At 55.0% G+C, this 14678-nt stretch overlaps 1 protein-coding gene across 3 annotated transcripts; it reads left to right on the top strand.

Annotated features, from left to right (window-relative positions):
- Positions 1–1097: 1097 nt before the first annotated feature.
- Positions 1098–12706, top strand: PTMA (prothymosin alpha). 3 transcript variants are annotated; one of them, XM_026650112.2, is made up of 5 exons: positions 1098–1278; positions 6798–6869; positions 7641–7731; positions 10868–10941; positions 11921–12706. In XM_026650112.2, the coding sequence occupies exons 1-5, from the start codon at positions 1234–1236 to the stop codon at positions 11966–11968; spliced, it is 330 nt and encodes a 109-aa protein (XP_026505897.1). In that variant the 5' UTR covers positions 1098–1233; the 3' UTR covers positions 11969–12706. The 3 variants fall into 3 exon arrangements, with proteins under 3 accessions (XP_026505897.1, XP_026505896.1, XP_026505895.1); XM_026650111.2 differs by having other exon boundaries at positions 1099–1278; positions 7644–7737; XM_026650110.2 differs by having other exon boundaries at positions 1099–1278; positions 7641–7737.
- The last annotated feature ends 1972 nt before the right edge of the window (positions 12707–14678 follow it).

The raw sequence follows: 14678 nt of genomic DNA, 5'->3' as shown, positions 1-14678 counted from the left end.
TCTCCGCCCAATTTGATCTATTCCACCGTGTGATGTTACGGCGGGGGGATTTCTCGCTCTCTTTCCCCTTCCCACCCCATTTGCAAAGTTACGGGGGGGGGGGAGTGGTAGGGCTCTAGCAAAAGGGGGGAAAATCCTCGATGCAGGTTGGTTTTTTTAAAAATGATTATTCACAGATTAACTCGTGTAAATTTCTTGCTTTCGGGGAAAATAAGTTTTGGGTTTTAAATGAGCTTTAAAAGGGTAATGCAGGGTGAGAGCGTTGATAGCCAGGTGGGAAAGAGGCTGGATCCCCCTCCCCCCCCCAAAAAAAGTGTGAAATTGGGGGGAAATCGGAACTGTATTTTTTTTAAACTGTAATTTCCTGTTTTTTTTTAGGAAGGGGGGAGTTTTTGTTAATGGGGTGGCTGGATCGTAAAAGGTTCAATCACTAGATAAAGGGAGTGTGTGCCGCGGGGAGGGATTGCTTATTCTTCCGTGGCTTGTGGATTGAAACCCCGACCTCCTCTCCCTCGAGTTGGAAAGTCCCAGCCCGTGTGAGGTTTTTCATAGGGACCAACGCTGCGCTTGGGCTTTAATCCGCGAAGGGCGGAATAAACCTCCCCTCCCCCCCCCCCGCTTGCACGGGTGTAAAACGCGCAGCTGCTCTTTGCAAGGGGAGCGCTTCACGTAGAAGCGGATTTCTTTTGCATCAACTTTTTCAATTCCCCCTCCCCTTGCAGGAGAGAGACGCAAGCAGAGACAAGGGGCGGAGGGGGGGGGGTCGGTTTCTCCGGCTTAGTTCCTCTGTTCCAGCCTGGCGCTAACAATGCAACCCGGGGCTCTGCGCTTTGCACGCGGCATGCGGAGCGCTTTCCCTGCGGAGGGAGGGAGGAAGGGGGCGGAGAGGAGCAGCCATGCCGTTGCCCGCGCTCCGCATGCTGAGGCCGGGCGCAAACTCATTGCATGCCCGGGGCGGCTCTGCCGCTTTAAGCAGCCTTGCCCATTGTTTGCCCCCCGACCAATGGCCGGGCCCGGCTCCCCTCCGCCTGGCCAATGGGGACGGCGCAGGGGAGTGAGCGCGCCGCCCACTAATCTATATTAAAGCTAGTGGCGCCGCGTGAGTTCTCCACTGGCTCTGGCCAAAGCCATCTTTGCATTGTTCCTGCCCTGCTCTGCTCCTCGGGCAGCCGGACCTGCGCGTCGCGTATTTTTATATCAGAGCTATTTTAGATACACCTCTCCCCGCGCACCATGTCAGACACCGCTGTGGACACCAGCGCGGAGATCTCCACCAAGGTGAGGCTCCAGACCCAGCCCTCCGCTCCCCCCCACTCGTGTTTTCCGCTTTTTTTTTTTAATTTATTTATTTTTACGGTGTGCTCCCCAGTACCGTTTTGTCGGGCGGGGGGCGGGGGGGGGGGAACCGGCTGTGTTTTCTTTTTTCTGCTTTTCTCTTTGTCTACAAGGGGTGGGGGAAGGGAGCGTGATTTGTCTCTTAAATGTTGCAAATCTAGAGTGGGGTTGTTGGGGGTTTTGTTTGGTTTTGGTGGGCGAGGGGGGAGTTTTGTAAAGTCTTATGCTGGAGGGGTTTTGCTGTGTGTGTGTGTGTTTCAACGAGGCATTTAAAAAGCGCCCTCTAATTGTGTTGATGTTGCCTGTCTGGAAATCTCTCTCCATTCAAATCGCCTCGCCGCTTGACAGCCCCCCCCATCAAACTTGGATCCCACTTTAGTCCTCCCCGAGAGGGGGGAAATAACCTGCCTGGAAAGTGGTGGGAAGGGATCCGGCCCGAAACACCCACTTTTTAATGGGGATTGATCCCAGCCCCCCCCCCTCCTTTCTTTTGAAATGAAGCGGGCGAGAAACGAAACGTTTGTTGGGGGGGTGGTCGGTCGGCTGGGTCGGGCATTTAAAAAAAACACAAACCATCACCCAAACAAACAACCCGATCGCTTGAATGGCACGGAAATAACTTTACAACTCGGGGGAGGCGAATAATCGGAAGCGATTTCCTTGGCCGGCCGGCGGGGGGGCGAGACTTGACTTTGATGGGGAGACGCTTGGATTTGACTGCAAATGTTGGTGGTGATCTGCGCGGGTTCTTTGTTTAATGATGCCAGGAAGCGAGCATGCCGGGCCGGCGAAAGAGCGTGGCTTTCCCTCTCGGGGATCGCAGCCCCGGATACCTGCCGGACCCCCCCAACCCCCCCCCCTTCCCGGGCCCGCCCGGGCCCCCCCCAAGAAAAGTCCCCCGCTCCCCGCCCCCCCCCCCCCGCCATCCCTCCCCCTTTAACCGGGTTAAGATCCCCATCAGGCTGCAGGGCTTTTAACTCCAGTTAAAGACCGATTAACCTTGTGGGGCAGGAGGGAGGCGAAGGGAGGGACCCCGCACTGTTTTAATCAGAAGCTTAAATCACTTGCGCTCTGCCCCCCCCCCCCCATTTCCCCATGGGGTTTGCCCTCCGAGCTGGGCTCCCCAGTGGAGGGGGAGCTGGCGAGCAGCGGGTGTCCCATCCGCTGCCTCCTCCACGGAGGTGAAGCCTAAGGAGAGAACGTGGCTCGAGCGGGGAGAGATTGTCAGGGAGCCCACGCGTGCGAGTGGGTGGGAGTCCGGGGGGGGGGGGGGTGAAACTTCCAGCCCCAGCCTGTGTGGGGGGGGGGGTGAGCCTCCGGCCCCGACTGGCAGAGTCCGAAGTGGCCGGGCTTGGATACAGCGTAGCGAGCGGTGGATACAATGTAGCGAGGGTCACCCCACGCGGTACCAGCCCCCGCTTTGCTTGGGGGTTCGCGGCTTCTCCCCGCACTCCGGGCCGATCACTGCAGCGGGGGGGGGGAGTTGCGGCCATGGCTGGATCCCCAGCGGGCGGGCGGGGGTTCTCTGGCCCCGGGAAAGGGGGGTGTGTGTGGACGCCGCTCTCCTCTGGGGATTTGTCTGGGTTTCAAGGTGTTCCGCCCGCTGCCGCCGCCCGACCCCCACGGGGGCTGGGGAAAAGGTCAGCGCCCCCCCCCCCGGGGGCAGGCGCTACAGCCAGTTACGGACTGCGGGGCTAAGCGCGGAGCCGCCACGGGAGTTAGCAGCCCACAATCCTGCTTGCAAATTTCGTTTTCACTTCTGTTTTCCCGCTTCTGCGATTCGCGAGTCCCCGGACCCCAGCCCCCGCCGCGCGGAGCTCTTCCCACCCCCCGTTTCCCTTCTGCCCCCTCCCCCCTTTGCTGAACTTTGGCTCGCTCGGGTCCCGGCCGCGGCCAGGGGGTCCCGCCCAGCGGATGCACCAGGGGTGGGTTCGCTCCCTCGCTCGCGCTCCCCCTCCAGCAGCCTGTTTCGGAGGGATCCGGGGGGGGGGGAGAATCTAATTAACCTTCCCCTGCCCTTTGGGGGCGGGGGAAACTTCCCCGCTGCCCCCCCCCCCCGGGATTTGTGTAGTAGCCCCCAGCGCTTCCCCCGCGGGACTGCACTTCTGCGGGGGGGGTGGACCCTCGCCCGGCGCTGGGCTAGCGGCCCCCGCGGTGCGAGCTGCCCCTACGGCCGGGGGGGAGGGGGGGTAAAGGCTCAGCCGCTGCACCCCCAAACCTTGCGGGGACCCGGGTCTGGGGGGGGGGCGGCGCTTTGCACCTTCACCAGTACGGGTGGGGCGTTGAGTCCACCTCCCTCCCGTCCCCGTTGTGTGGCTGGGGCTCTGGCCAGCAGGGCCCCCCGCAATCCCCATGGGGGTCCGGCGGGGGAGCAGATCAAGGGCGCGGGTCCCGCCCGCTTCACGTCGGGACCCTGAAATAAACAAGACACTGAAGATTTATTCCGCCGGGTGGGGGGAGGGGTCCCAGAGCTGCCGCCTCGGCTCCCGGGCGGCGGCTCCTCCTGCGCTGCTCGGCGCCGCCCCCCCCCCCACCCCCAGCTTCGCAACAGAGCTCGCGCATCACCACGTGCTGCCGCCTCTGCGCGCTCCGCCCGCGCGGGGCCCCATGGGAGTTGGAGTTCTCTCCCCGCGGGCGACCTTGCGCCGGAGGGCCCCGCGGAGACTACAGTTCCCGGCAAGACGCGAAGGGCGGGGCCGGCGCGCCGGCGCTGGGCCAATCAGAAGGCGCGGAGAGTGGCGCGCGGTTTGAACTGGGGCAGGGCGCGTGGCGCTGAGGAGCCGGCGCCCCCTGCTGGCGGGAGGGTTGCTGTAGCCCACAGCCTGGCCCTTTGAAGCTGCAGTAAGCCCCATTGACTGACTCAGTTCACTGGGGGTTGCAGGTGGGCTCTGGGGATCGCAGAAGACTAGCAATCAATAAATAAAGCAAATGCAGCTGCCAGTTCCCTTGGAAGCCTGGGAATGTTCAACTTTCTTTTGCAAACTGCTGATTTCACTGAAAATTGAGGCCCCTTAAAATCCATCGCACCTTGGAGTCCGTGCAAACCGCTGCCACCGAATGGTGTGGCTAGAACTAAAGGGGCAGGTGGGTCTCCTGCAGCAGGGCAACAAATCACACGAACAAATATTCCAGAAGTACCTGGTCATATTTGCTGGTCATATTTTTTTTTTTTTTTTTTTAGGCCACTTTTAAATGATCAGTCCTGACTGTTTTATTTGATCTGTCTGTCCTGGGGATTAGCTATGACATGGCTTATGAATGCAGTTGGTTGTGATGGTTTCTAGTGTCCGCTACTACTGTGCCAAATGGAATATTCAAGTTCACTTTTTGGGAGTAGGAGAAGGTGGAAGGTGTAGGGCTTCCCTGTGACTAAACATCACAGCTATTTTATGGACAAACAGCCCTGCCACACCTATAATTGGAGGCTCCATCAAAGCATTAAAACTAAAGTAATACTGCTACATTGACTCCTCATCTGAAGTCTGGTACAAATTTGTCTATTTGCATTGGATTCGTTCTTAGGAATGGAAAAAGTTGTAGTATTTCTAGCAGAGCACCGTCACTATGCAAATAAGCCTGGCCTGGTAACTCAATTATAATTGAACTGAAAGTATCTTAAATGGAACGCTGACGGCTGGTGCCTCGGATTTATTAAACTAAAATTAGTAATAACATTACTGCTCCTCCTTAGCCATAAGAACCACTTGTGTTTTACGCATAACTTCTCAAAAAGGATGATGAACATAGTAACCGGTGACTTGGAAAATTTGCCTATTTCATTTCTTCTGTGTTAAACTTGGGGTATCTTAGAATTTCCTTGTAGGTCAGTTTAAAATTGTGTGCTGGCTCTAAGTAGTTATGGCATGGCAGCAAATAAGAGTGAGGTTAAATGCTAGCATCTCACTCCTCCAGTAATGACTGATAGGAGTTGGAGATCATGTAAAAACTGTGATGGAGTTGGTCGGTTCAGAGAAACTGCAATTTGCATGGGATTCAAATGTTAGTGGAAGGAGGAAGTAGATCTGCACTTCTGAACAGAATATTTACTTGTCTAGGGTCTCAGCAACAGGTGTAATAAACGCCAGTGCTTGGTATTGAAGAGAACGCCCTTTCAAGGCGTCCAGGGCTAGGGCATAGGCTGGATGCCTTGGGATAATGCAGTCAGACTTTATTAATCCTTGCTTGCTTTATCCAGATGCCTGGGTATCTGAAAGGCTTAAGTAGTCCACTGTTCTAATATGCCTTTGCTGTTGACCGAATAATCCAAAGGTTATTTTAATCCAAATAAAAAGAGAGAGATGGCCATATTAATCGGGGCTGGCCATGCGGTGACACTGACGGTGGTTGACACGAGGAAGTGACGCCAACTCTGAGAGTGAAAGTGACACGCTTCCATCCAGGCTGAGGGGCTTGCGGAGAGGCCGCCAAAAAAACAAAAAAAACACACAGGTTTGCTGCTGCAGCAGGGTAGGAAGCTGCCAAAAAGTTTCCAACACCTCATGGTCTTTGTTCAAGGCAGACTGCCTGGCTGCCCTGCAGCCCTGCTGAAAGGCCTCTTAACTTTCCTTGGCAGGGGTAATAACTTCTCTCGTGGCGAGCAGGATCTAGCTGCAGCTGATGCAGTAACATAAGGGGAGGATGATGCAGACGCGGGTGCCAGAGCGTTCTTTTTAGCCATGTGCGGGAACAGAAAGTTGGATCCTTTCAGCCTGTTTGCCTAGTGACTTGGCATGACGTCTTGACAGTGATCAATAGCAAAAACATACGGGCGCTTGCTCTCTCCTGCCTGTGCTTGCGGTTCCGATTTGAACTGGTCTAGCAGTGTTAAATCTAACGGCGCCATGTTCCTTGCAGTAATGTGGAAAAAATAGCCATCTCCCTGCTGTTTGACTAAGAGTCTTGAGATTTATCCTGGAGTTTCCACTCTGTGACTACAAGTAAGAGCAAGCCGGTTGGGAGAGACACCACAGGCTCGGCTAATAACAATTTGGGCTCAGTTCTCTACCCTTCCCTGTTGTGAAGGCAGCAAGTGGCTGTGCGAGTCTGCAGACCCTGGGGTGACTGATTCTGTAATTCAGCGCGCGCCAAAGGGCTATCAGTGGGAATGCAGCCGTTTCCCCTGAACACGATAAGGTGGGAAATGAGCCAATGCTTTGGCTGCAAAGCAGACGCAGGAGACCAGCTCTTTACGTTTCGAAGATCCTGGGAGTTCCTAAGTGTAAATGTAGCCACTTCTTTTAGTACCAGGTACCTTTTGCTTTAATAAAGTCTAGTAATACAGCCTTAAAATCTCTCCCTGGTTCCAACCCTCGCGACAACTGCCCAGAACAAGTTGCTCGTGCAAGGGATGTGAAGGGTAATTGTCTCCCAGACCCCCCCCCCCCCCCCCCTTATAAGTTTCCTACCATGAGGATTGTAGGCTGGAATCCTGATGACTCATTGGTTATTTCTGTTCCTTTAAGGATCTAAAAGAGAAGAAAGAAGTTGTGGAAGAGACAGAAAATGGCAGAGATGCACCAGCCAACGGCAACGCTGTAAGTATTGCTAGACCATCCTTGGGAGGGAGATGGCCCTTTGCTCGCTGATGTTCCTGCGGGCTCATTGTTTGGCATCCTCTGGGAGGAGGAAACGGTCCATGCAACAGCACCTTGCTGTGTAACCCCATTGTGAAAGCAACCTGCTGCTACAGTTTCAGAGGCCGTGAAAGCCTCCAGCCCGCGGGTGATTTCCAGGTGTACGGGAGGTGTGGCGGGAGCTCTCTTAAATCCCTCAGAGAATGCGTGTCTTCGGTGCCTCCTCCTTCTGGAAGCCATCGTGTGGTTTGAAAATGTGGCAAACAGATGGGTGGGAAAAGCCTGGTACACCAGCAAATCTGGGGTTTGCTTGGTTTTTTTTGTTTGTTTTGTTTTTCTAAAAACTGCCAGAGGGAAACTGACAATGTCGTCTTTTAATCTGACACGATGTCACAATAGACTTTAGATTCCTGTCTGAGGCTCAAGATGCAGCCGCCGCATTACCATCAAATTTAAGTCCTTTGTCTTTGTTTCTGCGTGAAGCGTAGACAGAACGGGGAACAGCCTTGAAGTGAAAACACACGTAGCTTGCATGTCAGCCGGTGGGCACCTGCTATGAAAGCGGAGGGGGGGAGCAAGGCGGGGGCCTGTCTTCTCAGCTGCACTTGCTGGTGGGTTCCTAGATCGCTCGATCTCAGGCTGCGGGTGTGTGTGGGTGGGGGTGGGATGGGGAGGCGAGCGATTTCCCTCCATGCATTTTTTTTTTTTAAGTGAGTGTCTTGTCTTGACAAGGAGAACGAGGAAAACGGAGAGCAGGAGGCTGACAACGAAGTAGACGAAGAGGAAGAAGAAGGCGGCGAAGAAGAGGACGAGGAGGAAGAGGGTGATGGTAATTTTTCACCCTGCTTGCTCACCTTAGAGTAGCCAAATCCGGCCCTTAATTGCAACCCTTTAGCAAGAGGATTGAGTTACTGCACGTGGCCAGCGAGTGCCAGGAGCAGCATCTCCCCCTTGTGGCTGCTGTGGGCAGTTCTCTGCTTGCTGCAACGGACCGTCTATCCAGCCTTGTATTGTCCCTCCCCTGCCTCCTAGCGGCCCCGATCTGCCAGCCCGGGGGCTGGATTTGTTTCCAGTGAAATCAGCCTGAGTTTGTTCTAACAGGTCGAGGACAGATCGCTCCCCATTCTGGCCATGCTGCGTAGTGCAGAGGCCCTGCGTAAACACTTCAGCTCGTAGCACGTGGTTGAAAAACCCGCCCTTAATCCCAGGAGCTGTGCCGGTACCAGCGAAACGGCAAACCGACGTTGGCCGCATGTGGCAGGCGAAGCCACAGTCTGAGTGGCCGGGGCTCTGGGGGTCTCCCTTTGCCAGGCGGGTGAGGAGCAGAGCGCATAGGAGGTCGATGCCGCTCTCGTGCAGTCCGCACACGTGCTGCTCAATCATACTCACTTCCCAGGCTAATGATTCATGCTAAGCAATTGGTTCCACTTAAGCAGATGCATGAACCTTTAGCTCTTTCCTCCAGCGCGTCTTATCTGCAGCTGGAACGGGAGCAAATGGCTCATTTAAACTTTTTTGAAATGTCTCCCCTTGCAGCTCCCATCTCCCTCTGGTTTCCTAGCGTAGCCCAGCCTGCAGGCGGGCGTCAGCGGACCACCAGTCACTTCCCTACCTGCTTCCCTTCTCAGCCTCCCCCGCTCCTTGTCCAAGACCCATTTAGCTGAATAAAAATCTCTATTTTTAATCCCAATTAAGGCTGGGAGGAGGTTGTGAACCATTATTAGCAAACCATGCTCCTTGAGCTCAACCTGAAACAAGTCCTTTGATTAGCTATTCCTGGTTAATCCCCTGCAATCTTGGGCGGCAGCAGTGGGTTGTGCTGGGTGTGGGCTTTTGAGGCCGGGAATTGAAGGCCTTTAAGCAAGCCCCTGTTTGAATAGAGGAAAGTCTGGGCTCTTCCTGGCAGCAGGGGGGAAAGGGGGACACGGCGCTCGCAGTATAGGAACTGGGTCCTGGATACACTAGCAGCCTGGAGATGCACCAGCAGCCTCGGCCTTGCAGGATGGAGGTTTAACCCTTGGAGTTGAATTTCACCTCAGCCTCCTGGGAGCTTGGTCCCATCTGCCTTTTCCAAGAAACCCTCGAAGGGCTGCCTGCTACTTCGGGGTGGTTTGCATAACTGGGCTTCGCTGTGGGTGTGGGGCGTTGCTTAGATACCGTGGTGGTGAGCATGATGCAGCCCCCTCTGCTGTCATCCCCCCCCACACACCCCTCAAAGGAAAGCATGGCTGCGATTCGGAGCACTGAGCCATCTGCACCCCTGCTCCATGGTTAGCGTCTGGCATAGGGGAAGAGGCAGGCGCTCTCCGGGATTCGAGGAGGGATAACTCGTGTCTTTCCAGACTAACCCCAGGTAATCTCTCCTTGGAAGAGGTTCCTAAGGGGCTGATCCCAGCAGCCTGGGCATTGCAAAGGAGAGAGAAAAGCCAGTGAGGGCTGCCAGTGACTCTCCTGCCTCCTGCTGGTTTGAGATATTTGGAACTAAACTTCAGCCCAAAGTCATCAAATCCGTTTTTAAAGATCCCTCCCCGCCAACCCCATCCCATTATTTGCTTTGCTTAAAGCAGCTCAGGCAGCTAAATATGCCCCCAATCAGCTTGACTGCGGGTCACATGATCCACCCAAGTAACCCATGCGTGAGCTCGCTGGCGAAGCGTTGAGCCATCACTTGCAGCTAATCTGGCAGCTCCAGAGGGTGGGGCGATGCTGGGTCTGAGCGTATGCTGGCGGGGGGCGGGCCGGGCGGATGACCCTAATCCCCAGCTGTCTATACGTGCGGCTCGCGGTGACATTTAAAGCCAGCTTACTGGCCCGAACGCTGTCCGTTTAGCAGGGCCTCCCGTTATGCAAAGGACTTAGGCTGGTCTGGTTTCCCCTCCCCAGTCTCACTCCCCTCCCGGTTGGACGCGGGCGCAGTAGGCGCCATTGTTCTGATCCACTGGCCTATTTGAGCTCAAAGTGGGTCAAGTCTGACTCTCTTCCCCCTGGCTGGAAGGCTGCGGCCTGTCAGCAGAATTTGTTGGCCGTTCTGATCATTAGAATGTGTTCTGACTCAGAACTAATGTGTTCTGGCTCTCTTAACTCATTAAAGATGGACTCATCGCTGCGAAGAGAAGCAGAAGTAATCTGGAGCAGTTAGAGCAGCCGCTAGGAAAAGATTTCTTTTTCTTAAGCAAATTTGGTGCTCGTCACTCTATTTATCCACATAAGGACTGGGCTCCCTCCCCGCCTCTGCCAATGAGCCCCACTCCAGATGCGGAGGGGACCATCTCTAGCGTCCAGGTGGCCCACTCAGCTCTTGGCACCTCTGCTGAGACCCCCCCCCGCTTCCCCCCCCCCCCCCCCCAGAAAAGGGCCGGGCGATGATGACTTTGCAGCCGAGGCACCTGCGGCGATCGGCATCGGGGCCCCAAGCAGCTGTCAGGTGGTAACTGCTCAGCTAGGATGCAGCTGGCTTTGAGCGAGTCGTATAGCGGCCCCGTCTCCTATTCCCAGCCGCCGCCTTTTGTAATAATCTCCACCCTTCTCGTCCCACCCCTGCACGGAAGACGCGCTGACGCGGTGTCTGGCTGCACGAGCCCCAGGGCGTCTGATGCCAGCCGAGGGCAGCGTGTGCCAGCCCTTGCAGCGGGGGTGGGAGGGCTGTTCTGGGCGTGGCAGTGGAGATGCGCGCTGTGCCACGAGCCCCTGGCTGTCTGGAGGGGCCCGCGCAGCCCGGCGTTGGGCAACACGCACAAAGAGCTGGCGCTGCCCTTGAACGTCCGAGGAGCAGAAGGACACACCCTGAGTTTGTCCCCGTAAGGGTCGGGTTCCCGTTCCAGCGGGTCTCTGCCTAGTCTGGCGCTTTCCTTGCCTGCCTGCCAGCCCCTGTGTCCTTTCCACGTCAGGCTGGGCCAGCGTGAAGCTGCCACCAAAGGCTCACGTTCCTTGTTCTTCCTGCCCCCCCACCCCACCCCCAGGTGAGGAAGAGGACGGCGATGAAGATGAGGAAGGCGACGCACCCACAGGCAAACGGGCAGCTGAGGATGACGAGGTAGGTGGGGTGCATCAGGATTGTCCTCAATTTGTCAAGTCCCGATGAGCGTGGGAGCTGTAGCGCTTGGCTAGAGAGTAGTTGTCTCTGCTAGAGAGACTGCGTGGGGGCGGGGGGGGGAGCCGCTTGCCTGAACTCTGGGTGGCTTTCCACGCTGCACCTCCTCCCCTCGCGCCTGGCTCCGGCATCCGCTCTGACTGTTCGGCGCGAACTTGGTTTCCAGCCAAACACCAAAAGGAAGGAAATGCTGGGAGCCGGGGTGGGGGTGGGGTGAATGGGTGCTTCCTGGCGAAGGGGGGGTCTCACTTGTTCGCCAGGGGTATGTCTACACAGCACGTTAAGCCTGGGTTCTGATTCAGATTTGAGTCCAAACCCCAGTTCTGTTACACACACGTCAGTTCGACTCTCAGCAAGCACCCAGGTCCTAGCACCCTGCTGTGGGGCGGGGCGGGGGTGGGCGGGTCAGAGCCCGCTTCCCACTGTGACTGGGGGCCAAGCCCTGTCATTTTGCAGTGTGGACGCAGCTCGAGCCGCAGACCCGAGTCAGAAGGTCCGCAGGGGGCAGTATGGACGTGTTAGTGCTGCAGTGGGCAGGCCTGTGTTTCAAAGGGATCTGCTCACTGGTGGGGGGGCCGTGGGATGGAGAGGCACAGGCAGGCAATGAAGATATTGTGCTATTAACTCCTCATCCCTGGAGGGAGAGGAGACCTAAACCCCTGCCACTAGGAGCAAATGCTAAATCCCTTCTCGCTGGCCCAGGCTCTCAGCCTGTCTACCCATGCAGCTGCAGGGCTGATCCCAAGTATAGCCAAGACCAAGGGATGAGAGCTCCACCCGACTTACCTGCTTAAAGGGGCTCTGGCGGGATTCCCCCCTGGTGAAATCCACACTTCCCGTGCCGCCTGGCAAGGCTTGTAGCTGGCACCCGTTGCTGCAGCGCCAAAGGTCCCAGCCCCCTAACGCCTCTGCTCTTCCCCAGGACGAGGACGTCGATCCCAAGAAGCAGAAAACCGACGAAGATGACTAGGCAGCACATATATATATTTTTTAAAATAAGGAGAAAAACAAACAAAAGGCCAGCGCGACCTGTTCACTTTCAACGTCCCGTCGCAACCCCCCCGCCGTGGTCACCCTCCCCAAGTAGAGCGAACCTGCCCGTGATGCCGACGCCACTCGGAACGAATGCCCGAAAAGATTCCCCACCCCACCCCCCATCAGTGGGGCGAGAACCCCTCTTTCCCCAGCACCAAAACTTCAAGGCCCTGCTTTCTTTCTTAAAAATACTTTAAAGGAGAATTTGTTTGTATTTTTTATTTACATTTTATATTTTTGTACATATTGTTAGGAGGTCAGCCATTTTTAAGTGATCTCGGATTGACCAAATGGGGGGCTTTGAAGTGTGTCTCTCTCTCTCTCGTTACCCATCTCTGACTTTACTTGTGGTGTGACCGCGTCCCAACAAACCATTCTCCCGAAGGAGAAAAAACGACCTTGTAAAAAAACAAAAACGAAAAAAAAAAAAAATTTACAATCTTATTCCGAGCATTCCAGTAACTTTTTTTGTGTCTGTACTTTAGCTGTACTATAAGTAGTGGGTTTGTATGAGATGGCAAGGCCAAAGATAAAAGGTTTTTGTTTTTTTCTGTCTATGAAGTTGCTGTTTATTTTTTTTATTTTTTTTTTTTTTGGCCTGTTTGATGTATGTGTGAAACAATGTTGTCCAACAATAAACCGGAATTTTATTTTGCTGAGTTGTTCTAACGAAGCTGGCTCCCAATCGCTGGTTTGTTTTTTGGTTTTATTTTTTTAAGTTGATTTGATTTGTCTGCTCAGAAGCTGGGCTGGGCCGGAGGCAGGATTTGATGGTGGTCTTTTGCTGGGAGCTCCAGGCCTTCCCTGTATTCAGTGGGCTTCCTAGAGTCCAAGACCAGATGATGGTCTAGTCTGAGCTGTATAACGCAGGTCCATAGAACTTCCCAAATTCCTAGAGCAGATATTTTTAGAGAAACATCCCATCTTAAATTAAAAACGGTCAGTGATGGAGAATCCACCGTGATCCTTAGTAAATTGTTCCAGTGGTTAGTTATCTTCCCTCTTAAACATTTCTGCCTTACTTCCCATCTGAGTTTGTCTAGCTGCGACCTCCATGTTCGAGACCTTTCCCTGCTAGCCTGAAGAGCCCATTATGAAATATTTGTCTCCCAGGTAAGTACTTATAGGCTGATCAAGTCATCCCTTAAACATCTTTTTATAAGAGAGCCCTTCCCTTCTGTGAGTGTCTCCCGGCTGAGGATCCCAGCATCTAAACGCTAGCCGCTCCCTGGGAGGGAGAAACCCTGGCCTTGCTGCGGAGGCTAAATACTATCTTGATGGGAAAGACGCATGATTTCAGAGGTGGTACTCTGCGGCTGTAGGCCTAGCTCCTCAAAGCTATTGAACTCCCAAGGGAATTAGATACCGAAGTACCTTTCAGGATCTGCTCCTCAGTTGCCCCCAAGGATGAGCCAGTCTCTGCACTGCCAGGGCCCTGGCCTTTCAGCCGAGCAGCCTGCTTTCTTATGCATCTTCCAGCTGGTTTCTGGGTTAGTAGGACAGGAGTCATCAGGGGCCTCGCGAGAAGCTGTGCTAGAAGAACAGCTGGGGGAGTGTTTAGAGCAGGGGGGTCTCCCTGCAGAGGCTGCTCAGCAATTCCTGGCCACGGGAGGTGGTAGCTCAGAGAGCGGGAAGGCGCCGCGGGCTGGCCATTAGGGACATGTGAATCCCAGCAAAGCTGCCAGCTTCTCCAGGGTAGTTTCTTCAGCAATTGCAAGAGGCCTGGCTGTGGGCGGGAGCATATGTACAGGTATGGACACCATCCATCTACCTAACCCTGCCTGTGGTTTGCACTCAGTTTAACCTGCCTGTCGCTGCAGAGCGCTGGGGTGGTTTCCCCTTTAAGGTCCTGGTGTTTCTATACGGCGGCGCAGTGGCTTGGGGATGGGAACAGCACTCAGCCCGTCCTGACAAGGTAGCTGGGAGGGGCACAGGGCTGGCTGCGGTAGGGGAGAAGTAGCTGGAGTGTGATGGGGAGGTAGAGGCACTTTCATGGGCTCCCTAGCGTGGATTTCTGAATGACTTTGTAGGACAAGGGAGGAGTTTAAAACAAAAACCCAGCAACCCCTAATCTGTAGCCTATCTCCGCTGCTTCGCTCTAACCTCCCTCCTCCAGGGTTTTACAGCTAGGAATCACTCCGCTTCCAGCACCAGCTGAGCTTAACCAGGTGTGCCGAGCGTTCATGAGAACATGCCCCATCTTTTTGGAACGTGTAACACTGTTCTCCGTCGGAACTGCGCCAACACAAAACTGGGAGATTTCCCCTCTGCTGGGTAGTCTTAGTTCCTGGCCTTGTATTGCGTTCCCAAGAGTTAGTGAAAAAGACCACGTAGGATGGAGCCTGCTGCAGCCATCGGCGGTTTGCGGTGGTTGCAAGGGTTACTGCTGCCTGCCCATTTTAAGGCATCTAGCTGACTGATGCTCTGCGTCGGAGTCTGTCTACACTTACGCGGATGTTACTGAGCTCAAAGTCTGGCCCATTGTCCTGAATCACCTGCCTAATTGCACCAATCACTGGTATGCAGCATTGTGGCCGTGGGGGTCCCAAGATATGAGACAAGGTGGGTAAGGACTGACTTCTGGGGGTGAGAGGGGCAAGGTTTTGAGCTTACCCAGAGCTGGTCTTCAGGTCTGTCTTTCTCAC

The sequence above is a fragment of the Terrapene carolina genome, unplaced genomic scaffold, assembly GCF_002925995.2.
Source record: "Terrapene carolina triunguis isolate 2854851 unplaced genomic scaffold, T_m_triunguis-2.0 Scaffold88, whole genome shotgun sequence".
Classification (NCBI taxonomy): domain Eukaryota; kingdom Metazoa; phylum Chordata; order Testudines; family Emydidae; genus Terrapene; species Terrapene triunguis.
Note: the sequence above shows the minus strand (reverse complement) of the source record. Positions and strands in the feature narration are given on the sequence as shown.